We start from the raw sequence: 25,976 nt of genomic DNA, 5'->3' as shown, positions 1-25,976 counted from the left end.
CAAGGGTTGCAGGAGTAGCTCTGCTCTACCGTGTAGGAGACCCAGAATGGCTGTTCAGATGCTTCCTGAGTGGGTGATCTGTTGAAACCAGCATACTCAGCTCCAGGCCAGAACAGGAGCTGCTTTTCAGCCACCACCAGAGGCTACAGCAAGTGACAGGAGGGAGCTCCACATGTGTGGGGGCTTTTGCAGCTTAGGGATGGCTTCTCAAATAAATGCCCCAAAGTTGGGCCAGAACACCAGGAGTGAGGAAGCAGAAACCCTCTGGGCTTTCCAAACCCTGCCAAGGACACAGCTTGAGAGCTGCTGGATATTACAGTGGTTTTTGAGGACACTGAAAAGATTAAACTGGGCATAAACTGTCCCCATTCTCTGCCCAACCCATCATAATCATCTGGGATTGCCAGAGCTTGTTCGTGTCGCATAATAATACTGTTTAACCTGGCCACTTCTGAGGACCCAAATATAGCTCTCCATCTTGAAATACATATGGGGCTAAACTGGCCATGCCAAGACCTTGGACATGGTATTTAAAGCCACAGGTGGCTGCAGCAGCTACACAAGAAGACTGAAACTCATCCTGCCTGTGTCTGGGCTAAGCTTGCCATAACTGAGTTATGATGCTCATTTGGGAATTATCTTAGCTGCAGCTGAACTCTGTTCTCTTTTAATTTATATTATTCTACCATCTCTTCCTTTCTCCTTTCTTATCTTCTTCCCTACCACCTCCTTCAGTAAGAAACTGCATTGAAACATTCCAGCCTCTCTGTTTCATGAAGTTTCAGCCACCTCCAGCTCTTACATCTTCCATATGTGCTGGTTTTAACTTTCTGTGTGAATGAAGACAAGGACAAGGAACGATATTAAAGAAAGACTTGCATTTACTCCATCTTCAGAATACGAATAAATCAGGGATGAGTCTGAGCTTTGAGTTCAGGCCTGATCCTCTCCTAGTTGCCAAACTCTCCCAGCTCTGCCTGGGGGTGGTAGGTGGCACGGTGTAGATGGGGGCTAGGACTGGATCACTGTAGGGTGGATCTAAGTTTGGATTTTTCTCCAAGTTTCAGTGTTATTCAGTTTGGCCTCAGCCCAACCATAATCATTACCCTGAGCCCAGACCTGGTTCCTCCATGTGTCTGGGATGGTTATTTTTTAGAGGTGATAAACTAACACATCATATGTGTCATCTTTGCCGATAAATGTCAAGCTGTCAGAACGAAAATGTCACATAAATCATACATAAACTATTTACATTAAAAAAGATCACCTCATACGAATTTAAACAACCTTTCTGATGGTGCCATCATTTGCAGCAGGTTAGCCAGGTATTGCCAATGTTTCTGTTTCTGGAGTCGAAATAAACACAGGACATCAAAACACAGTCATCAAACCAAAACAAAATGTATTTAACATGGTGCAACAGTCAATGCCATAAGAAATCACCACATAAGTATGCAGTTATATATAATCTACACATACTAATATGACTTTACAAATCTCGTATTACATGTAGATATACACAGAACGGACTTGGGAGGAAGCATTTGTTGCCAGGCCCTCTGGGGGCTTGGTTTCTTACCTACTTGCTGTAGGGAGTGACAACACTTTGTTTTTGAAAGTGACTGTATTGCGATCGTATTGCATTCTCCTGTGAGTCATGGTGGATAATAATCTCTGCCGTCCACACAACAAAATGGTACGGAGCTTGCTCAGCGTATGACCATCCCTTGTGGGACGGAGGTTTGGCAGGTGCGAGGTCCCTGGCGGGGTCCCTCAGTGTGGCCATAAGCTTCTTGGGTCGGTCCCTGGCTCTCGGGGGGTCTCTGGCTGGCCAGGAGGGCAGCCCACAGCTCAGAGTGCAGCAGTTCGCTCCGCCAGGACCTGACACCTTCTGGGTTTGGCATTGCTGGGACTAATCCAACAGTTTCTGGAAGGTGCTGCACCTGCCTGGGGGAAGCCTTGCAGGAAGAGCCTGGAGCCCCGGCAGGAGCGGCCGGTGGGGCTGGCTCCCAGCTGTGCTCCCTGCCTGGGGCTGGGGTGGCACTACATCCCTTCTGGGAAGGTGGGAAGGCGGCAGTGGGCTACGGGCCAAAAGCCCTCCCCAGGGCCCACAAAAAGCTGAAGGATAATGTAGAGCAGTCCTGCAACTGCTCTAATAGACCCTGTGGGTGGAACAGCTTCAAAACAACTCCAGACTACCAGTGGGAGGGTTAATACCACATTTACCTTTCCCTCTGCAGCCCCTCTCCCCTTGTCCAGCCCGTGCTGCTCTGAGCAAGTGGTACAAATGAAACAACTGCAAACCAGACCCACAGTCCTAAAAACAGTGGTACTAACAGGGCACTGAACTACATTACGGCTCTCTATGATTGCTAACAGGGGTGGAGCTGGCCAAGGTTAACTACAGTCGGAAATGCAGCAGTATCTCTGCTGCAGACCAGGCAGGGCAAGGTGAGCAAAGGGTTTTTTGCTTTATTGGTGTATGCCACCGCTCTGGAAAGAAAGTCCTCAGCACTTCTCAGGGGCATAGCCTGTGGTTGTGTCAGCAGTCAGGGACATTTGTGCCGCGAATACCTTATTTTTGCTCAATGGAAGGCAATTACACCCTGAAAGACATCCTCACCGGCAAAACCCCAGAAAGACTGGAAAGCAGAAATGAAAAAAATGAAAAAAAAGGAAGATGAGGGTAAAGCAAGAGGAGGAGAACATGAAAAAAGGAGAGAATAAATGACAGAAGAGGAAAAAAGACTGGTGAAAATAAAATAAATTTAAAAAGCACCTTGTTTGGGGTTTGCAGGAGGTGACTCAGCGCCTGCAGATCTGAATTCTCCTTCTGACTTGACTCTGGCTGGCCGTGTGCCTTTCGCTTTGCTCTATCTGAGTTTCTTACCTTGCAGGCCATCCAAGAGGGCAAATATACTGCAAAGCACAGGCTTCATAAATCCTCCAGCAGCAACAGCGGTCAAATGCTGTGAATGAAACGTAAAAAAAAGACTGAGGGTGGGATGCGAGGAGAGTCAGGGAACGGAGGAGCAAAGACAGGGTGAAGAGTGAAAGAACAAAAGGAATAGGGGAACAAAAGACTAGTGGGACCAGCTGAAGGAGAGAGAGAAGCTCTTGGAAATGAGGTTAGCCATTGGTCAGTGTGACTACGTCCTCTTGCAATGGCAGAGGGAAGAGCTGAAGCTCGTCCTGCCGACCCGCTGTGGAGACCGACGCTTGCAGGCTCCCCGCCGGCGGCACCTCTGCAAGCCCTGTCCCAGGGCAGAGGAGCCGAGAAACCACAGAGGCCTGTCACAGGGAGGTTTCTAGACAGGAGGAGCGCCTGACATAGAAATGCTGCCCGTCGTGCCCCTCCGGTCTGTGCACAATCAGGACGGGGAAGAAGCGGGCGTCGTGGTAGGTTGGGGGGTTTTCGTTGACAGCCAGCTGGCTGGAGTAGGAGCAGCACTGTTCGTCCTGGCAGCCCCGGTCCGCGATGCTGCTGCTGTGGCTCCTCCAGAGGCCTGTCCTGTGGGAGCCGTGGACGCGGCAGAGGGAGAAGCGGCTGGTGTTGAGGGAGAGGCGGGAGTTGCCACTGCAGCTGTGGAAAGCGTGGCGCGAGAAGATGGAGGAGGTGCTGGAGGCACGGTTGCAGCGTTCGCAGCCGTGGGCCGTTTCACCATACCGGCACACCGCGTAGCTGTTGTAGGCCGGGGAGTCGGCCAGGTCCATGAGCATGGCCTCCGAGTAGCTGGGGATCAGCTGCCGGTTGGTGCAGATGTGCCACTCCAGCTCGGTGCTGTCCTGCGTGGCGTCTCGGGGCATGCGGTACCGGTACAAGGGCTCCTCTGCCGCCGTGGGCGCCGTGTACTCCAGGCCCAGCAGCTTCTCCACATGGTAGTGGACGTAAGCAGTCCGATACTCTATGAGTACCCTAAGCGGCCACGAGATCATCAGGATAGCTGCCACCCAGAAAGCATAGTGGGACACGTACCACGGGAGGTGATCCGGGTCCCCGTAGGCCATCATAAGCTCTTTAAAGTCCACATTTTTGAGCTGCATGCCTTCCCTCACCTCCATGTAGTCATCCAGCCCCTCGATCTCTGTGAAGAAGTGAGCCCTCTGAGTCAGGTAAGAGTTCTCAGACTCAATGTTGGCAAAGCTGAAGCACTTGGTGAACCTCAGCTTGGTGGCTGTGTAGCTCTCCAAGCCCAGGAGCTCCTTGGAGATGTCCTTGTATCCACAGTGAGAGTAGTCAAACTCAGCTTCAGCCACGTGGGTGTTGACCCTCTCGTGGTAGACTTGCGTGGTGGTGTAGGCATCACCGTTGCGGTACCGGGTCACCTGCCGGGTTCGCCGCACAAAGTGGTAGCTGATGGCCTTCCACCAGATGCATGGAGTGGCTTGCTGCATGCGGTTGATGCATTCATAGACACTGTCCACATCTGCCTTGTACTGCAGCTCTCTCTTGACGTGGCAGTGCCAGCACTCCACCAGGTACACTACATACAGCATAGAGAGGAAGGCCAGTGGGATGTAGACATAGCCGTCTGAGCACGGGCTGTCATGGTAGATCATGGACTTGCCCTTGAAGGAGCTATCGAAGCTGAGCTTGGTGACCCGGGCCAGCTGACACCAGGCCACCGCACCCAGGCAGCCGTACATGAGGATGGAGAGGAGGAGGCATTTCCAGTGGGACTCTCGGCACATGCAGGCACTCAGGGACTGCTTCACGGGGCGTTGCTTCAATCATACCACAAGGGAGGGGGAGAGAAAGACAAAGAGAGAGCGAGGAACCGGTCAGTCACACTGCTTTGCACAACACACACAGTGACTGTTGCCTTCAAGACTGCGTCTGGCTTTGCTCTCGACTGCCTGAGGACTGGGACACCACCCTACTTAACATAAACGTGAATATAAACAGAAACACTGTGCCAGGGACAGAGGTCTCCAGACAAAACTCCTTCCTTGCTTCCTCCTGGCTCTGGGGAGGGAAGTTGTTCACGTGGCAGTCACTCGCCATGCCTGCACCCCAGTCAGACGGGCCCCTCCGCAGGGGGCAAGACGGGTGCCCATCACCTTCTCCCTGCCTGGAGCCAGCATCATCTATGCACCCCACCATCTTCCGTGGCTGAGAGGGCTTTGCAGCACGTGAACAGCCAAAAACGCGGGGCTGTGGACTTGCCCCTTTGCTTTGCGAGTACCCAGCACCTGGGTTCCCACATGGTGCTGCTGGGGAGGCTCCAGCACCATGTCTGTTGCAGGGCCACGGCCCCACGGGTCGTGCCAGCACAGGGGGACCTGCACTTCATCGAGCTGGAGCTGCTGCCTGACTCAGAGCTGACTCACACCCAACCCTGAAACCTACCAAATGATCGACACCATTTTTCTTGGAGGTGAGCCATTGGGAAAATTACTAGATTCAAGCACATTTACTTGAAAAAATTGTCAGGATTACAGCACGGTGCAGCATAGCTTCAGGCTGGTTAGAAGACTAACTCCAACCTAAAATACCTGAAAGCTTAAGCATTGGAGCTAAGGGTGTATGTGTGAATATTTAAAACGTAGCACATCACTCTCTTTCAAGTCCCAAAAGTCGGGCTGGGAGTACAGCCGGAGTTCATGCTCTTGTACTCCCACTGTGTCCCCTGAGACGGTGTGATAGCAGTCCTTACCCCAGCCATGGTGCAGTGAATCAGCTGCATAGTCATGCCATGTTGGGCTATAATAAAAAATGCCAAATTGAGCCAAGCAGCTAGCGGAAATGGAGTCATCTCCCTGCAAGGAGCAGCAGCAGCATGAGTTACATCACTGGCTGGCAGCCGCCTGGCTGTAGAAAGTGCGTGAGGCAAGACCCCCCACTGCCCTGACAGGTAATGTGGAGGGCTGTCTGCATCCCTCTTGTTACTGCCATCCTTTGCCTCCCCCCTAATTCTGAGGAAATGACAGTGAGAAAGCAGATACACACTAATATTCATGCATCATCATGCCCTCTGCCGGGCCTGATTTAATGCAAAAATAGAAGCACACTGTTACTCCTTCTCCCAAGGGGCGACCTCTAATGCATCAAACTGCTCCGTAGATGCCAACAGATGCTGGGTTTGGGAAATGTCGTCTTCTTCTTTCTCCAGGGGTAAAGTTCTCCCCTAGTATAGCAGTTAGGGTTCACTAAGTAATCTTGAACCAGCAAGGAGTTTAAGGAGCAGCATCTTATGACTCAGGAAATAATAGTGTGGCACCACTAGAAAGAGTTTACTGTCTTCTCAATGAGATGGAAGCACTGGCACCTAACCTTGCAGGGCTATAAGGTCAGATTTAATACTCCTTTTCTTTTTCTAGGACAGAGAACTATTTCTAAGTAACTATAGAGGGTTTTATGGCTTGCTGTGAGCACTGCCAAACTAGACTTCATGGGGTTTGGTTTTGATTTCATAGCTTCTAATCTGAGACAGTGTAAGTGCAGAGTAATTTTACTGATTTTAGGGAGCTACACCAGTATTCATCTGCAGGGCAGAATCTGGCCCCTGATTCTTCCTGATGCATCCAGAAGGAATCTGTAAAGAATTTCTATTCTATACAAGCCTTTTGTATGTGTGCATGTGTCAGAATAAAGAATAATTATTCTGGGCTGTATTCTCTTTACAGTGACCAAAATGGGTGTAGAGAAGCTACGTGGGTTATAAAGGTCACAGTACATAACTTTTCTGTAGATAGGGCAGTGAAAAGACCTTAGTACAGGTAAGAATAAGGCTGTTTTCCTTAGCCTTTTGCAGGAAACCTTGAGGAAAGCCACAGAGTGGCTTCAGGCAGTCCCCAAATCAGCTGAAAAATAGCTATGGGAATTTTGGGGGTGAATCCCTAAGTCTATGTGCAGTCATGGAGAGTTTCATCTCTTGAAACTTGTCAAATACCCACTGCTTTGTCCCAGTGTGGTTACTGCCCTAACGTAGCCTTCTGCTCCAGCCGTACACTGCACCCTGGGTCAGAGCCCCAGGGTCTCTCGAGTCGTGGAAACTCCACCAGGAATCACTGTCTTCTATTTTTTGTCTCTTCTTCACATGGAACTGAAGTTTTACGTGCTATAGTAATGCAAAAATATAGACTGTAATGAAGAATTGCAAACCTCTACCCTTTTTTTCCCCTGAAGGTTTTCTGAGGTGAAAAGAACTCTAAAAATGAACATCTCTCTACTCCAGTCACTGAGACTGTGCAGAAGAAAACAGCTGGGCAATATTCTAACACAGGAATTTAAGTTCACACTCAGGTTTCCACAGGTACCTGTCATGTAAAATCGCATGTGGATAATACTGTGAAGAATGCCGGTGGGCCCAGCAGAAGATGTCCAGCCCTAAGTTTTAATGTAAAAGATGAGTGCTTAAGTATTCCATGCAGCTCCGGGAACCCCATTTTTTTCTATTCGTTCAAAGTGCTGTCAGCCTGGCCCTGGGCACAGCCATGCGAGAGGGCTGTCCCACATCAGTTAAGGCACTATTTGCCAAAGGCACTGCAATCCCCACCCTCCCTTTATCTCAATTCCCTTGACAAACAACTTCTCCGCTCTCTGCAGCTCTGTGGTCCAACTTAAAACCCACAGGCTGGCTTCTGCCAAAGGGGTGATTCAACCAGCCCTGCTGGTTAGGGCTATCAGTGGCCATATCAGAGCAGGCAAATGCCTCCTAATGTGCTTAGCTCCATGAAATGCCATCTCCCCTTTGGGGGAAGAGATGGCTCTGGTCTTGCCAGTCCTGGAGCAGCACGGGGCTGGACTGGCAGCGGCTCAGAAGGCTGCCAGTCCAAGATGACATTTCTGTATGTGTCCTCTAGAGACACTTCAAAAATGGTCTTCAACCGACTGCACTGAAAGGGTTGGATCAGCCCGAGCCAGGTTACCTCCACTATTCTCACTGCAGCCTGTAAAAAAGGCAGCTTCTCTCCTCCTTGCATTAGTGAAGGCATGCAGCCATAGAGCCCACTGCCACATCTCTCTGATTCACACACCTACCAGTCCAGTTCAGCAGGGCCTTCATGTTCAAAACCCTTTAGGAAAAACACGATTATTTTCTCCTGGCTCTTCTGCCACACTGTCTCATACCCTCCTTTGTTCCTAAGCAGATCCCACTCTCCGCAGGTCCTCGGTTATAAAAGGATCTCTCTTCCAGGGTCTACCCCCACAGCTGTCCCTCCTGTTTCAAGTTCTGAATATGTTCATCTGGCCTATATCCCCTCATTTCTCCTTCCCTTTGCTGAAATAATTATACTATCAATTAAATTAATAATTAATAATAATTAATTAAACAATTATACTATTAAAAACACTATTAGAGTGTTTGTAAGAAATACACGAAATAGAACATAATTGCAATAAAAGTATCAGACATTCAAAAATCTCATAAGGAAATACATCTCCATCTCTCTCTGCATAACAAATTCATTAATATGATAAACCAGTGGCTCCCAGACTTTATTAATTAACATACCACCTTCTTGCAAGCATGATGTTTGTGGTACCACATGGAATTTTCTCCTTTCCATGCATAGTGGTTCAGATTGAAACAGGGCAAGCTTGTATTTCTGGATGAGTACAATAAATGCTTAAGGAAACTAATAATTTCCATGATAACTTGGGCCAGCCAGCAAACGGGAGTTTCGTCCTTTGAGGAATGCTGTGGGATCTGTGGTGTTATGATGTGGAACAAAAGCATAACCCCTAGAAAATGTTAAGAAACATAACTGAAGAAAGCAAAGACAGAGACCCTGACAGAAAGCCAGAGCCAAACAGAGACTGTCTCAGAACAGACGCAGGCTCAGTCGCCAGGCACTTTGCCTGCGAGCTAGGACTGGTGGATTTGGGTTTCTAACCCAAATCGAGAGGTGTCCTTCCTCTCCTGCGTGTTGGGGGCTTTGCTTTGGGCTTTGCTTCCAGTGTTGACCCAAGAAACCTCCTGACAGAAGATTAAACAAGACACACGTTGCCCAGAGAAGTTTTGGATGTCCCATCATTGGAAGTGTTCAAGGTCAGGTTGGACGGGGCTTTGAGTGACCCCATCTGGTGCAAGATGGCAGGGAGGTTGGACTAGATGATCTTTGAAGTTCCCTTCCAACCCAAACCGTTCTGTGATTCTACAACCACTTCTGTGAAGAAGGATGGCTTTGCCAAATCAAATGTTTCACCCAAAAGGTCCCAACCATCTCTGATGACAGTACAAATTGTAAAAATCTCCTGTTTTGGATGGAATGCTGTGAAGAAGCACAGGTGAGCTGTCAGTATTATTGTTTATGAATTTCAAGTCGTGTTAAAAACACACGCTGTAAATAACATCTTGCTACGCTCTGGCATGCTGCTGAACAGCTTTGAGAGGCCTCCCTTCTCATCACACCTGACTGGATTGGAAACTCCTGCTAACTCTTACCCAAACTATCCATAATCACAAGCCAAAATTCACTTTACTCTTCCACACTTGAAAACAACAACAAAAAAAATATCTCCCAACTGCTTCAGTAGATCTCAGCACAAATGAGGAAAATGCCACGGGTGAGAGGCGGCACGTGTGGAGAGGGCTGCGGGTGCCCATGCTGGGGGCCTTGCGAAGAGGGACAAGGCTTGGGGACAGCCCTGCCCCGAGCTATCCCTGGCCCCAGGCAGTCGTCCCTGCAGCGCTGCTCCGCGTTTGCATTGGCGTTTTTTGGCGTGTCATTTCCAGAAAGTTCAGGCAGAGTGGAGGATCTGTGTATCACACAAAACAAAGGGGCAGCTCCACATCCTCCCATGGTCTGTTTTCTGTCTGGTGGCGTGGAGCCTCCCAAGACACTAAATGATAGATGCTATTTAATTTGTTGCCGCAGCTGCTGGAAAATAGTCTGGAAAGCTGTAACTGCCGATGGAGAACTGGAATTTCAACTGACACCTGTAGCAGACAGGAGTTTCCAGGCCGGCAACATTTCGATTATTTCTCCTTCAAGAAAGTTCTGTGCAAAACTTAGTTTGCAAATGATAAACCGTCCAGGCAGTGGCTGAAAGGGCAATTGCCTTCAAGGACACCTTCCGATGGCAGATGCCCAAGATCAAAAGCAGGTATGCAAGGACTGGTGTGGAGCCTGCCTTGCGCAGGCACACCCACCCAGCGCTCGTCCTGGCTCAACAGCAGCCAGGTCGGGTTCTGGCTGCAGCAACCATAATTAAAATCATTAAAACGTTCTCTGTGTTGTAGCGGCGTGCAGATTAGGGCTGCTAATCTTGCGTAGTGTAAAGGGGTGGAGAGTGAGCAGAGGGGGGAGTGCACAGCCCAGTATGTCCCCCACTTAGCAGCTGGAGCTGAGCGTGCTCTGGTGGCAAGAGCAAGAGGCTGGTTTTGGCTCTCTGACCCATCCCTTGACTCCTTGTGAGCAATCAGCGTTAAGATGCAGGCAGGTAAGTTATAGCAGGTAACCATCCTACATGAGCCTGCAAGCAACAGTAGTGGGGGTGACCAAGAATGCAAAAAATTACACCCCCCCAACCCTCACTTCTCCTTAAAAGGCACATTTGAAGTGTCAGACTGATGCTAAAGAATCAGAACAATGTATTTCTGGGTGACCAAATTGTGCTTATGTCTCTAGGTCCCTTCCTCAATGGGTACGTAAGAACTAATGAATTTCCTGGGGTGCAGGTTGAGGCGGGCTGGGCGCCCCCATTCTCCCAAGTGAGGCCCCCCCATTAGCAAGAGGAGCAAGGTCCACGCTCAGAGAAGCCCAGACAGATTCCACCAGCCCAGGTTTTTGGGTGCCTAACCTGAAACTCCAGTGCCTCTGTTTTACCAGTGATGGCTCGCTGCTTTTGCTGACCTCTGGATATGAGCATATCCGACAGCAGGACTCACCCACTCGCCACGTGGCTGTCCCTTGGTGATGGCTGGGATACTTCTGATATCATAAAGAGCCAGACGGTTCTTTAGCACTTACAGGTAGCCGCAGAAATTCCTCCTATCGACTTTGCAAGGCTATTCTAAGTCAGGAAGGTTCAGCTTCTATTACAACCCAAACTACACTTACACCTTAAGCTGAGAGACACTGTGCCTTCTCTCTGTACCTCCTATATCACACAGGCAATGCAATTTCACTCTGCAGTCCTACGTACAGCCCAGTAACTGGTGGTTGGTAAAAGCTCATCTTCCATAGAGACACTCTGCTTTAACTGATAGACTAAAAGAAATTAAGAACCTGCAATTCCCTTTGTAATTTGTTCTGGTGATGAAATTTTACTGCCATTGTAGTTTTGTCTCACTTCAGCCCCCCTTCATGGCAGTGGGGATGCCCATTCTCCGGGTGATGAAAGACTCCTTTCATGTGACTGTCTTCTCTCTCTGAAGCTACTTCTCCATCCTAATTATGACACCTCTCAGCCTTCTTTTTGACAATTCAGATGGGTCAAGGTCGTGAAGTCCTTCACTGCACAGCCTTTTTTCTAGCTCTTTTTGGTGCCCTGCTCTCTCTCCAGCACCTTGAGATCCTTCTCAAATGTGTACCCTGCAAGTGGATACAGGACTTCAGCACTTATTTCACTGGCATCGTACCAAAACATAGAATCACCTCTCATTCCCACTCATTCCCCTTTTTACTGCCTCCAAGAGTTGCATTAGTAGATTTTTGCCCAGCACCACCCCAGGAGTCCACGTTCAACCACTCACCTGCTTTGCTCCCGGGTATTTTTTGAGTCACTGTTTCTGAGGACAGCTGAAGGGTTGGATGCACTCTCCACCCTGAAATGTGTAACTTCAGATTTGGCTTTGGATTGAATAATGAAATTATCAAATGAAGCAGATTTCTCTCTAGGACTGTGTTCATCTCATCATTACAGACCAGCCTCTAATGTTTGTGCCAACTGTAAATGTTACCAGCAGTGATTTTATGCTTAATTCCAGTGGATGGTGTCAAATCTGGTAATTATTCCTGCAGAACTCTGCCAATCTAATGGCTAAATACCCCATTAACTTATACAAGACAACTGTCTTCATAAAGCTAAGTGTCAATCATAAAAACAAGGCTGTGGGCGTTACGTGGACACCGAGGTGCTCCTCACACTTCCAGTGCTCACTGCCAGGAGTAATCCCACATGCAGCTCTAGATACAATACTAAGAGAAACTCTCCCAAAGCTTCAGTGGAGCACATTATCACGTAGCATGCTGTTGCTGCGTGCTATTCATCAGTAGCTGTATTTTACTCCAAAAGTAGCTGTATGGCAGTGTGAGCTTGACGCATCTCTTCTTTTTCTAGCTGCGTCAGTAGTGCTTAGAGCATGCACATGGTTACGGTGACAATTACAAACCTCTTGTTTTGTCCACTTCTCCTTTTGACCAGCAAAACAAATTTGAACTGAAAGTTGCCAAACTGACCCCAATAGAGGGGGAGCAATAGCCTGTGAAGTCCAAAGGAAACAGACCAAACTATTTTGGAGTCTTTAAAAATTTGATATATAATTTTGCATTATGCTTACTATTTCTCCGTAGCTCTCTATTGATAAAATGGCTTTTTCCTCTTCTGTCAGACTTCATGCTTCAGTCTCCTTGAAAACTCCAGCATGAGCTGTATAAGCAGAAAATATGCTGCCACAGCATGAATTTACTCTCATGTTTGTTTTGTAGACAGTTTGGGGCCCAAGTGTGACTGTCTGTGTCTGGTTTGCAGACAGATATCTGGGTTCCCCAATTTCAAAAGCATTAAAATTCTCCTTCGGGGAAATAATGCCAAAAGCATTTCTTGTCCTTATAGACCCCACGTGTAAATGTGTTTGCCCTTGGTGGCTGACCTCAAGAGCTGCAGTTTTGCTGCAGCAAAATGCTATCATGGCTAAAATGAAAGAATGAGAGAAAACAGAAGGTAGCAAAGACGTGGCCCGAATGGAAACAGAGAAATGAGGGGGAAACAGTGGGGGTGGGAAGAAGTGGAAGAGAGAAAAGGATAGCCTAGACATGCTCCGAATGCCAGTGCCACCGAGGCAGGGGAAGGGTGCCAGCAGGCGAGGATGGAGACCAGCCAGCCTGGGCAGGGGCAGGAGGGAATCGGGCCCAGAGAAAGGACCTGGGCGAGGATCAACAAGGGGAAGCACTGAGCCTAACAGCACCAAAGCATCATATGAGCCAGCAGTCCTCCCAGCCCATCTATGACCTGGAAAGCAGTACTCCTCAACAGCTGCTTTCTCGCCGCTGGGAGCCTCTCCAAAAAACAGATCTGTGCCCCATCCCCTCCCTACAGCCTGGGAGGTGGGATAAGGTTGTGCTAAATTGGGGCAGAGACTCCCATGGAGGTGACAGCAAGTTGCAGGGCTGACACTGCAGCTGTGTCTCAGCAAGATGTGCAGCATCACAGCATGCTCCTGCTCTCCGTCAAGACCTCGCTTCGGGGCTCCACAGTGACTTTATCACTGTCTTCAACAACAAAATGACCCCACAGTTTGGGATTCCTCATGTGAGCAAAGAGTCAATCTTATATTTTTCTTTTTTTTTTTTTTTCTCTTTTATTTAGCAAGAATAATCTTCCTGTCCATGGGGAAAAAAGAGTGGGGGAAAGACTGACATAGGACCAGAAGAAAAGAAATAAAAGTAGAGAAGCAAGAAGGAAAAAAATCATGGATAAATTAATGCCAGTCATAATTTCATTTGTCTCTGCGGATTTATACAAGTGACGAATATATCCCAATGAGATACATGAAAGGGAAAGAATAATCAATAACCACAAGTCACACACTTTGGCAGGGGGTGACCTGCCTGGATGAAAGCAGATTTTTGTCTCTACCTATGAGACTTCTTCCATCTTGATCAAGAGAGGGCAGTGGAAAATGTTCCACCTCCTGATGGACATGGCAGGACATAACACAGAGAGGACCACTGAGTCCTTGCTAGGCAAGCCCTAGGCTGTGCTGTTAACCATAACGGAGGTGAGCTCAGACACCAGGACTGACCTCTGGGGCTGAGTAAGGCTTCACCATTTGTGCAGTGGACAGGGATAGCGCGAGAAGAGCAAGGAGATCTCTACCCTCCTTCCCCAAGTAGCCACAACAGACGTGGGTGCAGATATCATCTTCCAGCGCCTGAGGTGATCCTGGTCAAAGACTGGCCCAAGAAGCCTGGGGTGATCAGGGAGAAGACAACTGCAGGAGAAAAGTCAAGAGTACAACCTCTTATTGCCTTCCAGGGCCAAATGAACTCCTAGGTCAGATACTCATTAATACAGTGAGGAAGGAGACTGCAGGGCTGTGCTAAACCAGATGGTGGTGTATGACGGGCAGAAGTGCTCCTCCACCATGTGACCCAGTCTGGGCACCGCATGGGGCATCGATAATAAGGCCTGGTGAGGGAAAAGGGAGATATTACAACAGTCACCTCATAAATCCCCTCCTCGGGAGCCTGAAACAAATTCCCTCCTGCCATCCATCTTGAATGGCAAGAAGCCCATTACCCCTAGCTCATGCTGAGCCAGTAGCAAGTGCTCTCAGCGTGGCTGCCAGCACGGAGGGAAAGGGAAATATAAGAGATAGAAGGCAACAGAAAAAGCCATTTTGCATCAGGGAGAATTTCCCTGCAGTCCTTGAACATGTAGCACATTGGTTGCTGCACATATGCTTTGGATGCACCATTTGCTCTTCTGCCACAAAACTCCTGTGAGAATGAAAACTTCGTGCAGGCAGGGGCTGTGACGTCAATGCCAAGCAGAAATTATGTTACTTGGTTTAAAAAGAATAACCTGCATGCACTCTACGTGTTTGTAGCTTCACTGACTCAGGCATTCGCTTCGGCAGTTGCCCTCCTGTGGCAAGCAGGGATCGCTTGGTTTCTCATTGTTTAAGTCCCTGCAGAGATTTAATCTCCTCCTTCCATCGACAGAGCTGTCAGAAGGAACATCTCAGGGTGGGAAGGTGCACAAAATGGTAGCATTAAATTCTCTCCCCAGCAGAGCCTATCGCAGGACAAGACAAACCATGAAAAGGCACAGATCTTGCTGATTCACCTGAATTTCAGATGCTAGGCCCCCCCTGAAGTACCATGCAAAGACAGCCTGTTATTTTACATCATTCACCCTCATGAATTCAAGCCACCATCTGAAGAAGAGGAAAGCAGAGGTCAGGACAGAAGGAACCTCCAGTCCTCTCAAATGTCAGCTTCAGCAGTAGCTCTTGCAGGAGACTTTTGAGTTCTTCAAGCAGAAATAAAGGAAATCCCAGAAAAGAAAGACATTTGGATCCCAGCCAATATATATGCCGCACATCACAGCAGGATGGGAAAGCTGCTCACTAAAATACAAGGGTACATACGCGAGTGGCATGAAGAATTTGGCGCTAGCCACATCTGCTGGTGATGCTCCTGCATGCTGCTCCAAGGAAAGCCGTGCAGTTACATCTTCAGTGCCAAGGAATCCTAGCAACAAAATGGTCACCATTTGCGAAATAGAAATCAGGGCTATTTTAGTGGCAGCTTCCTATAAGCTCACAAAAATACTACACTAACAAAATTATCCCTTTTCCCCCCAAATTGCTGATGTTGCTGCCACTGGCTTTCGACTCAGCAGCAACACAAAGAACATATTTGGGGGGCAGAGAATTTTTCCCAGTAATGTCAATGCTGGGAATGAGTTCATTGGGAAAGAAAAGCTGGGATTTGAGCTGCCTCAGAGCAAGCAAGTAGCTCCAAGAACGGTTCTTTTTCCTACACTTTAAGCATACCCATCAGACTTAGCTCATATTCCCCACTCCCTCGCCTTGAATATCGGTGGTTCCTAGTAGGCACAGGGCAAATTTTACAGGTATAACAACACGGTTTACCTCAACGCTTATCAGTCAACCGATAAAAGCATCGCATATCCTCAGGAAAGCTCCTGGGATGCAGTTCCCAGCCACTGCCAGATTAGCGAGACTGAGTGATTGACATGAGCCATAGCTGTGCCACTCGGTGTTTTGCAGATTGCCTCATGCCTAGCCGGCCGCTTGCCCCCCACTGCAGCCAGCAGCCAGCCCTGCTGCACAGAGGTTTCTGGGCAGCTGCCCTTGCCCCTGCTCCTGCACTGCAGGGAGTTCCTGCAAGGGCTGACAGCAGTGTGCGTGCCCGCACCCATCCTGCGGCTGCAGAGTGATCCTCACCTCGGCAGGAGCAGGCTCCAGCATGCTCCAGCCTGTGAAAGCCAGACCCAGTTCCCTGCACCCTTGGGCAAGCCGCAGGTGACACAGAGGTACCACAGTCCCAGGGGATCAGCTAGGTGCAACGTGATGACAGCACTGGTGTTGCCAGCAGCTTCGCTGACACGAAGGGAAAGCTGACACCAGACAAGGGAAAACAGGAGCACTAGTGGGACCAGCTCCCATTGCTTGAGTCCGGGAGGGATGGAGACAGCAGGGAGCGGAGAAGGGGAGAGTAGCTAGCTGATGGCCTCTACGTGCTTGACAAAGTCCCAGTTGGGTTCAGCGAGAATCCTGTAATATCTATTTCGCATCCACCTTTGCTCACAAGATTCAGCTCTCCAAGAGTGGGAAAGGAGCAAGAGGAGGCTGGTGGTGCTCGAGCAGGTGTATTTTCTCCTGTGCTGTGCAAACAAGTAGCCTGCAGTAGTGGATGTTAGAGCCATAGTTCAGTGATCCACTAAAGCTTGCCCCGTCCTAGTCCTGGGTCCCTAGGGTCGCAGGTGCTCTCCCCGTCCTTGAAGAGTGCATGCATGTCCTGTGCTTTACTGTTCTCACCATTGCCACAGGTCCTGTGTGTCCTGCCCGACCTTCCCTCAGTCTCAACACGGGGAAGCGAGGGACTGACCTGGAGCCAGGCTGGACAACAGCCACAGACCAGTTTCCCTGGGGGGAAAGCAGGGAGCCGGGAGGAGACAGCCTTGTGAGGAGGAAGCCTGAGGAGTCTTAGTTCCTCACCAGCTATTTGCAGCCTAGTCACTGAATGCCTCTGTTTAGAGACTTTGCAAATGAGAAAAATAGTTCATTATTATTAATAGCATTTAGTCTTTGCTTACTCTGAAGGAACACCTTGAGATTTAAATGGGGGATAGAAACATCTCTCAAGTCCTCAGAATAAATATGATCCAGGACTGATCCAAGCTCCAGTGAAGTCAGGGGAAGTCTTTCAAAGTGAACTGTGAATCAAGCTTTATCCAGAACCATGAAGTTTTATTTTTATTCTCACTGTTTTGCAAAGCCATCCTTTTACCTAGTAAAACCAGAACAAGGTGGCTTTGTGATTTGACCTCTCAATCTCCAGCCTTCCCATTTCCCACGTGTGACCTCCCAGTCGGAGCCTGCCAGCCACACTTCAGCAGAGGACCTGCCAGCCCCGCAGCGCCAGGCTGCCGCAGCTCGGGCTGCGTCCATGCCAGGTCCCTCCTGCTGCTGAGCTGAGCATCCCTCACAGTAACACCCAGCCACTGCTCGGGTTTCAGCTTCTCTGTCAGATTTGGGGAGTGTTTTTCCCTGTCTCTGCACCTTTTTGAACACAGCTGGGACCTCGGTGCTGTCAGTTCTTTTCATAACGGTGCTCCTGTTAAGAGGAGGTAGCATCCCAGCAGCTAATGCTTCCCTGTGAGAAAAGAGGCTTCATCGTAAATATCACTTCTCTCTCCCCCTTGCTTCTACCTTCTTTCTCTGAGACACATTCTGCAATAACATGTGACAGCACAGCAGATGAAAACTTCACTGGAAATTCATTTAAACACCTAATGGTTAAAAGGGATCCCGGGAGCCAGGACACCTGGATTTTACTTCTTGACTTGACTTTGACCCATGGCATGGCTTCAGCACACCTTTCTATACCTCCCGAAGAGGTATAAAAATAGCATTTATAAAGCGCTTTCATATAAGCATTGCAGCCACACTCTCCGGGAAGGCGTCTCATCTGCATGTGAGCTGTTGCATCCTGCCACTCCGAGTACCAGCGGGTAGGAACCAGGGGATTTAGCTCCTGCCCTGGCCTGCTGACAGACAGTCCCCCGCAGAGGACCACGGCACACCTCAGGCCCACAGACAGACTGTCATTCCCACCCTTTCAGCACATGCCCTCACTACCCTCTTCCTCCACCAGGTACTGGCATTTCTGGCTGGCTACCTCACCTCCAGGCAGCCACGAGGGGGTTGTTCTCCATCTTTTTGGTCCTCAAAGGGACCCCCATGCTGGCAGGACCCTACTGGCAGATGCTACCACCCCAGCCTCCATGGTGCTCCATGCTCCCTCTGCCCATCGCAGGGTGGAGGAGATGGCACGGCTTGTGCCTGTGGGCACTCAGGCTCTTCTAGCTCTTGTCCTCCAGGACACATCATGCTAGTTTGCAAGAGCTACTCAAAGTAAGATGCCAATACCTCATGCTGAATCACTTTTGTTACCACACTAGTCAGACGTACTCCGCAATTCCCAGTCCAGCTCCTAAGGGCAATCAATCGTATGGGTATGAAGAAGGCCTCCAGCCATAAATGCATGACCACAAATCACTTCTCTCCCACAGCGAAATACGCTGTGACCGGCAGAAGTCTCTGACTGATCCCATCCACTTCTCTGGTAAGGTCAGGTTATGCAGACTTTACCTTTGCAAGTCACCCCAATTACCTACCGTTAGCTTCCTTGCCAGGAGCGTGACCCTTCCTGACCTGCTCTCTGCCCTTTGCTGTCAGCTCCCACCCTGCCGGTCCCCACTCTCACCAGTCAGCTGTTTCCAGCCCCTGTCTTCCCTGAGGCCCATTATTACCAGTCTTCCCTTAACAAGGCTTCTGCTGGCTGGGTGCTGAACTGGGATGTGCCATATAGAAATAGTCATATAGAAACAGTCCTACTTGTGAGTTGGGATTCCCTGTGCATTATTCACCTGATGTGAAGTCACAGAAGTTAAAAGCTTGGGCATTTCATGGGGCATAATCCCCTCTGTCCTCTCCTCGTGGCACACGTGGCACTGTGAGAGCGGCTGCCAGGTACACCAGACACTGCTTCACAACCTTAACTCTGCTCTGGGAAGGCTGCCAGCCTCCTGGTGCTGCCGAGCTGCCGGCGCTGCACGCAGCCAGGCTCCTCCAGCCTTCCCACTCGCCATCTGTCCTGCCCACTTCAGGCACTTTTCTTCCTTGCTTTTGCAGCTGCGGACGAGATGTGCTGTGGGCAGAGCGGTCGGTGCTCAGGGAGGAGCCGGCACGGGCAGCTCTCGGAGGCAGCCTCGACCCCGGACCTGCGCTGTGGGCTCCTGTTGGCAGAGACCCTGCTGGCTCTGCTGCAGGCAGCAACCCCGCTATAATACCTCGTCAGCTATTCTGTATGCTGCTGCTTAAATGAAGTTACCCCCCTATAGTTTTGGGTAGCTAACAAAGCCGTTATAACAACTGTGACCTCGACAAAGTTTCACGATGCACTATTTTTAACTTTACAGTTCTTAAGCTCAGAGGAGCCCGATGAATGATTAGAGTCTGAAAGTGAACTCTTGAGTGAACTATATTTTCCATGATTAGAACTTAAAAACTAATTAACTACTTAACCACACTTTTCCAAAAAGTAGAACTCCTGCTGTAAGTGAAAAATCAAACACAGCCTTATCTATAGTGTCACAACAGTGTCACTGTAACAACTGAAAGGGCCTTACAGTGCTCATGATAGCTCAGCAGCCACCACTTTTGGTGTTAACTCACTACCATGTGTTAGGACACACCTAGAAACAAGTCCCACTCACTATGGACTACCTGGGGACATTTCACTCTTTTTGATCTCTGTTTCCGCAATGTCCCTGGTTACTGGCAATGATTTGAGCTATTTTCTTCCAAGGTGTAGAAACAGATGAGAGGAAGCCTCATGCTCTGTTGCCAGGGAGAAGATACCTCCTAACTCACTCTTGCAATGCCTTGCACTGATTGAAAAGCATCCTTGGTATCCACTCTTCCCTTCTGGAGGGAGATCATCCCCTGGGGTCTCTGAAGTGAGAAAGGGAGAACTAGGAGAGTATTTGGGGCTTCAAAACCGTGGGCAGACCCATTGCTTTTCCACTGGTATCCGCTGACTGTCTGTCCGCCTGAGAGAACGGCATTGGAAACCAGGTCTGGAAGGGACCTACCACCGAGTCACCTAGTTTCTCCTTCTCCCAGGAGGCAACATCTACACACTTAACACCTGTTTGCCTAAATTTTCCTTACAGCCCTTCAGTGGTGGAGCTCCACAAGCTCCCCAGTTGCTCCAGCCCAACCCTCCATTAAGAAGATTCCCTTGCCGGAGGGAACTGGGGAAGTCAGCTGGAAGGAGCAACTCACTTCAGTCTCAGCCACGGTGGTGAGGGAGCACTCTCTCTTGGAGAGGACAGAAGACTTTGCCCGTAGAAGCCCACATAGCAGGAGCCCAGGCTGCCCTTCAGAGCTCAGACACATCCATTTGATGTTTCCTATCTATTTTTTTAAACTCTTGACAGCTTCTCGTGTGAAGTACAGAGAAGACAGCCAACTTCAGGGCACCAAGAACAGACACGTGATCAGAAGATAAAGTGGGACAACGAAAAGAACAAAAGCAGAAAAGAAGATGTGATGCCTCAGCATGGATTTTCTTATGACAGGATCTGCAATTCAAATATTGCCTGGAACTAGAGGCTCATGAAAAAAAGCTTTCCAGCTCCTCTGATGCCACTACTGCTGGACTTTTTCCTTTGTCTCTACAAGGGAGACCATTTGGACCAAGGAAAGAGATGCCCTCCTTGGTTTATGTCTGCTGAATGAATGGGCAGAAAGGGTAGAAAGGGGCTTTTCCTGTTTCACCCTCACTCAAAAAGGGGAATATCGTGCACTGCATAAAAAGTAACTGCTTAGTCAATCATACTCGCTTGGGATAGTGACAGTCTTCCACCAGGCTAACCAGCAGCTATCATTCAGGGTGTCAGCCAAGCAGGTCTTTTGCAAGAGGTTTGGAAGGGCTGCAGGGAAGGAAAAGCAGAGCTTCCCTAGGAGCCACATCTCACCTTTCCTGCCCTCCTCTGGGCAGAGACCGTTGGGTCAGTGTCCTGCACAGCTCTTGGCGGGGAGGTTTAAAAGGGAAACAGCCCCTCTCTGGAGACTGGTACCCAATGGTCCCTCCGCAGCTCCTGCTTAAAAGGTGGCAGGGAAGAACATTAACCTCTACCACAGGCCCTGTGCCCCCTCTGCTCTCCATCCCCTGCTCCTGGGTTCATTTCTCTGGAGCACAGAAGCCTTAGGGATGACAACAAGCCTCTATAGGAAGAGGATGTCGCCAGGGAGGCAACGGGGAGCAAACAGGCTCCTGTGGATCTGTGACAGAGCAGGGGTCATCAGATCGTGGGGATCCGCTGGTGAGGAAAGTGCACCTACAGCAGGCCTGATGAACCTGAGAGGGTCGCCTGCCTCGCTTCCTCCACCACCCCTCAGCCCCATGAGTATACCTCAACCCATAGGTGGGGACAATTTACAGCTACCCAGTCTAAGTTATAAAGGGCTTTATGCCTGATGTTTTCAATGCCATAAAATAAGCCTTGACAAATAAAATAAACGTGTTTGACATTCATATTGGGGAAAAGGGACAAAAAAGGAGAACAAAATGGAGTCAATCTCACAAGTAGAGGGTGTCTCTCCAGTGGCATGCTTAAAAGGAAAGGACCCAGCTGTCTTTTGACCTGACAGTCTGTAAAGCTGTAGCCTGCAAACAAGCAATATATATGTTTTCTTAACTTGTAACACCCCTTGGTGCTATTGTGACCACAAACTGCACTTCTGAAACGAGCTCCTCTTGCATTTTGCAGTGGCAGTAAGAGGCAGATGAGACAGTTTTAAGTGGCCTCTCTCTTCTGTAACATCTCCATCAGTGAGCTGGTGACTGTGGGTTTCAGGAACATCGACCCATGAGGTTTTTCCCCTTTTATTTAAATAGCTTAACAGATTACATTATGTCATGCCCAATTAAAGTTCTTAAATATGGAAGAGAAGATAAAACCAGGCATGGACAACCGCTGTTTGACTCTGCCGGTAGACAAGACAAATATGTATTTCAAAATGTCAAGTGGCTGCTGCTTTCAGCTTTCTTCAGTGATTACTTGGCTATGGTAGCAAATAAATGATGTTTGTACTCACCGGCTTCACTTTCCTGAAAAAGAAAAACAATTTCCAACTAAGTTTTAAAGATTTAAATATTTAAGACCATTTCCCGACTGGGGTGTAAATTGGCAGAAATGCAGAAAAGTCCCTACCAACTCTTGAGTGTAGTTGTAGGCTGTCACAGTAATAAGTAAGACAAGAAAATCCACTAGCCCACAGCTTAACTGGGGCAGTACAGAGCAGCAGGTTCTGCTACCTCGGGGAGGAAAGTAAAGGAAAATATGTCCAGAGAATCAATCTACAGCAATAACTGCTGAAACGCCTGGAAAAACACGTCCTTTACGTTCTCTTCCCTCAAAGATCGTGATTCTTTTTTACAAGAGTTGATGGGATGGTAAAATCCTACACCACCACCAAAAGCACGGCTGTTCCTTGTCATCCAGCTCAAGCAATCGATATCTCAACAGAAAAAAACCCAAACTAGAATACTGGCAGGTAATCTGAGGGTTTGCTCTGACACTCAGCAAAGTCAGCAGTAAACCTAAGCGGCCCTTGGCAGAAGAGGACGAGGGCCACGGCAGGTAACCGAACTGCCCCTCTCCTTTCTGCTCCGCAGCTGCACCTTCCCTTGTCCTGCTTTCAAGAGTAAAAACTTCAGACACATTCTCTGTTCCTAGCTCAGGGTTTTATCTCACATACATTGATTTATTACCCAATAAAGGTAATTTTTACTCACTGTTAAGATTTAAGCCCATGCATTTGATCTAAGTGAAATCCATAAATGACAAGACTAATAGAGAAGCCCATGAAATGCCCATTTAATACTGGACATTTAAATGCAACTGCAGGTCCAAGCGCAAAGAGTATTTACATGGAGATGGAGAAAACATGAGGAAAAGACCAATATTGTAGGACTGCAGTGTTAAGATATCACTGTTACAGGCATTTGAGATATAGACTCCAATGTGCAAATGTTTGTGTTGGAACAGAAGAAAAACTGAGAACAGGATGAGCGAAGCAAGATATAATGTGCTTAGCAGAAAGATCAAGTGTTCTCATGCCTAGAAATGGCTTGGATGTTTTTATGGTGGACTTAATATATTGGAAAGCCTTCTGTAGCTCCTGGTCATAGACCGAATAAATCAAAAAATCCCTTCCAGCATTAACCATCTATTGATCTTCCGCAGGGCTGTAATTACATTGGGGAGCTCTACCGCTGGACCAGCAGCTGTATGCTGGATCCAGACACAGCTCTTCGCGGTGAACTGTGTCGCAGGTGTTTAAAAAGCAATTGTACGGGAGAAAACGCTAATTTTCACCCACAGAGGACAGTTTTTTCAACCTGAACTGCAAAGGCAATTTTCTAGTATAGGTACTTTAAACAGTGCTGTTTGGTTTTAGCCTAAGTATACCGCAGCTTCACACAGGCTGTGTTGAGGGTACCAGATTTCGACTACAGGACCATGAGACTGTTGATGAGCCATGGGACCCGTTAACAGAAGCTTGAAGCAGACTAACTGCACACAGCAATGTTCCAGGGTTGCTTTCACTTCTGTTTTCAGTTTTCTCTGCCTGCTTTAAGGCTGCTCTCTGCATCCCTGGGAGTATGTACATTTGTTTTTAACTCCGTATTAAGAAGAAAGTTCAGTCACTTCCATGATCTGCACATGGATTACGCGATGTAAATGGCAGACCTGTCAAAACAGTTGGGAGCAAAGGCTGCATTAGGCGTAGAAGAAAATCTCAGGCATTCCTAATACAGGACAGCTTGCGGTCCCGAATGTGCAGGATTGTACACGCATTGTCACTTACTGCCACAGAGCCCTGCAGCTCTGTCTGGCCAATGCCTTGTGGCTCAGGATTTTTTGTGTCAACACTCAGACACATCCGTCATTCCCTCCCTATGATGTGCAAGGCCACAGTAAGAGCTTCCCAGCTGATCTGAAGAAACAGATTAAGCCGTATTTTCTACAGTGTTTGCTATCACAGGTAAGGCAACCGGATGGAGTGCCTAGGCCCCAAGGGAAAAGGAGAGGGATGACCTCCTCCTTTGGCCCAAAACACTTGAAAGCCACGGAGCCGCAGGCTGCAAACCCCTTCTCACGCTCAGCGTGCCCCTCCTGCCAGCTGCACCAGCGCCTGGCAGAGCTGCAATCTTCTTGACCGTTTCAGAAGTCCCAGGCAAGCAGGAGGCTCTCCTAGGCCAAAGCCCAAGGGGCGTATTTAGCCAAACTTCCACTGGACAGGCCCCCTTTCCCCCACTGCGTCGTTCCGGTGCAGAGCCGCTGCCGAGGCGCCGAGCCGCCGCCCCGAGCCCGGCGCCGGGGCCCCGTCGGTAAGACCCCGCAGCCAGCGGCCGCCCGGCGGCGGCCGCCCCGCCGGGCCGGGGGCTCGGCAGGGCCGCGGGGGGTCCCGCCGGCGGCCTCGGCACTGCAGGGCGCGGCGGAGCACCGCACCGCGCACCGCACCGCACCGGCTGGCGGCCGCCCCCGCGGCGCGGCTGCAGGTAGCCGGGCGGGCGGGCAGGCTGTGGCTGGCTCCCCGGCTCCCCCCGCCCCGCCGGGCACCCTCCTCCCGCCGCGGCTCCCCGGTTTCTCGCCCCGCCGCCCCGCACCCCGGCCCCGCGGCGGGGCTGCCTTTGCCCCCCCCCGGTCCCTCCGGCCCGGCCCGGGGTGGGGCGGGCGCTCCCGCCGCCGCTCACCTCCTCCCGCACGGCGGCGGCGGCGGCCCCCGGCGCGGGGGTGCTGCCCGGCCCGCTCTCAGCAGCCGCCTCGGCTTCCCCCTCCGAGGACATCCTTGGCCATCACCGGCGGCGGCGGGGGCCGCCCCGCCGGGTGCTCCCGGCTCCCTCCACCATCCCAGGCAGGCGGGCAGGGAGGGAGGGAGGGAGGCGGCGGAGGGGAGGAGAGAAAGACGAGGCGGAGGGGGGGGGTGCCCCTGCCGCTCCGGCCCCCCCAGGTGGGCAGGCGGCCGCCCGGCGGCTCCCGGCGCGCCTCTGCGGGAGGCTGGGAGCTGCGGGGTGCGCCCTCCCCTCCCGGGGGACGCCCCCCCGCCCCCGCCCTCCCCGGGGCGCCCCTTCCCTTCTCCTCCCCTCCCCGGTTGCCCCTTCCCTTCCCCTCCCCGGGGTGCCCCCTCCCGTCTCCTTCTCGGGGTGCGCCGCCCCCCCCCCGGGTGCACCCCTGCCGCCGGCCACCCCCTCTCAGCGCATCGTCAGGCCTTCGCCGCCCGCAGCTCAGCCCCGGCCACCCTTCCCGCCTTGCCCAGAGCCCGCACCTCGCCCGGGCTGGCGGCGGCACCCCTCGGCGGGAGGCGGCCCGGCAGCAGCAAGAGGAGGAGGAGGAGGAGGAGGAGGAGGAGGAGGAGGAGGAGGAGGAGGAGGAAGGCTGCCCCGGGGGAGCGCTCCCGCACCGAGCAGCCAGACAAACTTGCCCGGCGCCGGCCGGAGGTTGCCCGCTCCCCGCCCCGGTCGCTGGGCGCCCGCCCCGGGGGAGAGGGCGACGCTGCCGGGACCGAGCCCTGAGGCAGTCCCGGCCCCTCCGGGAGCAGCCGGGGAGCAGCAGCAGCAGCCGCCCCCACTCCCCCCCCATCCCCCGGTGGGATTTCTGGTGCCCCCGGTGCGACCGCAGCGTTGGCGCGGAGCTGCCCCAGCACCCCGGCCCTGCTGCCCACCTTCACCTCCTTTCTCCAGGAGCAGTTGGCAGAGGACATGGCGGCACCCTCCTGCTCCTGCCCCTTCCTCCCCTCCCTGCTGCCTGCCCCTTCCCTACGGGTTCATCTGCCTCCAGCACAGGTCTCCCCCACACAACTGCAGCCTCCCGCAAACTCCCCGCACTGTCAATATTTCTTCCTCCCGCGTGCATCCTGCGCTCAGCGCATCCAGTCATTACCTGCTCTCCTGCTGACCAGGACTGGTGTACTGCACCATCTTATCTCTGCCTGTTTGCTTCATGTTTCTTTACACTCTTTGCCTTGTGAGGC

The 25,976-nt window shown here is 50.7% G+C and overlaps 1 protein-coding gene across 2 annotated transcripts; it reads right to left on the bottom strand.

The window, feature by feature from the left end:
* Positions 1–1,385: 1,385 nt before the first annotated feature.
* Positions 1,386–25,976, bottom strand: LOC104020449 (transmembrane protein 151B). Of its 2 annotated transcripts, none has more exons than XM_087746784.1 (2): positions 25,886–25,976; positions 1,386–4,725 (listed from the first exon to the last, which is right to left on the bottom strand). In XM_087746784.1, the coding sequence occupies exon 2, from the start codon at positions 4,690–4,692 to the stop codon at positions 3,295–3,297; it is 1,398 nt and encodes a 465-aa protein (XP_087602910.1). In that variant the 5' UTR covers positions 4,693–4,725; positions 25,886–25,976; the 3' UTR covers positions 1,386–3,294. The 2 variants fall into 2 exon arrangements, with proteins under 2 accessions (XP_087602910.1, XP_087602909.1); XM_087746783.1 differs by lacking the exon at positions 25,886–25,976 and adding an exon at positions 24,700–24,980.

The sequence above is a fragment of the Nipponia nippon genome, unplaced genomic scaffold (assembly GCF_047370975.1).
Source record: "Nipponia nippon isolate SJK-2023a ecotype South Korea unplaced genomic scaffold, ASM4737097v1 scaffold_10, whole genome shotgun sequence".
Taxonomy (NCBI): Eukaryota; Metazoa; Chordata; class Aves; order Pelecaniformes; family Threskiornithidae; genus Nipponia; species Nipponia nippon.
Note: the sequence above shows the minus strand (reverse complement) of the source record. Positions and strands in the feature narration are given on the sequence as shown.

What these genes read in the sequence shown, in the direction of transcription:
- LOC104020449 (XM_087746783.1), bottom strand. Translation starts at nt 24,792, where the DNA reads ATGTCCTCGGAGGGGGAAGCCGAGGCGGCTGCTGAGAGCGGGCCGGGC. An exon ending in CCGCCGCCGTGCGGGAGGAG is followed by an intron (nt 4,726 to 24,699) that starts GTGAGCGGCGGC and finishes GTATGATTGAAG; the next exon opens with CAACGCCCCGTGAAGCAGTC.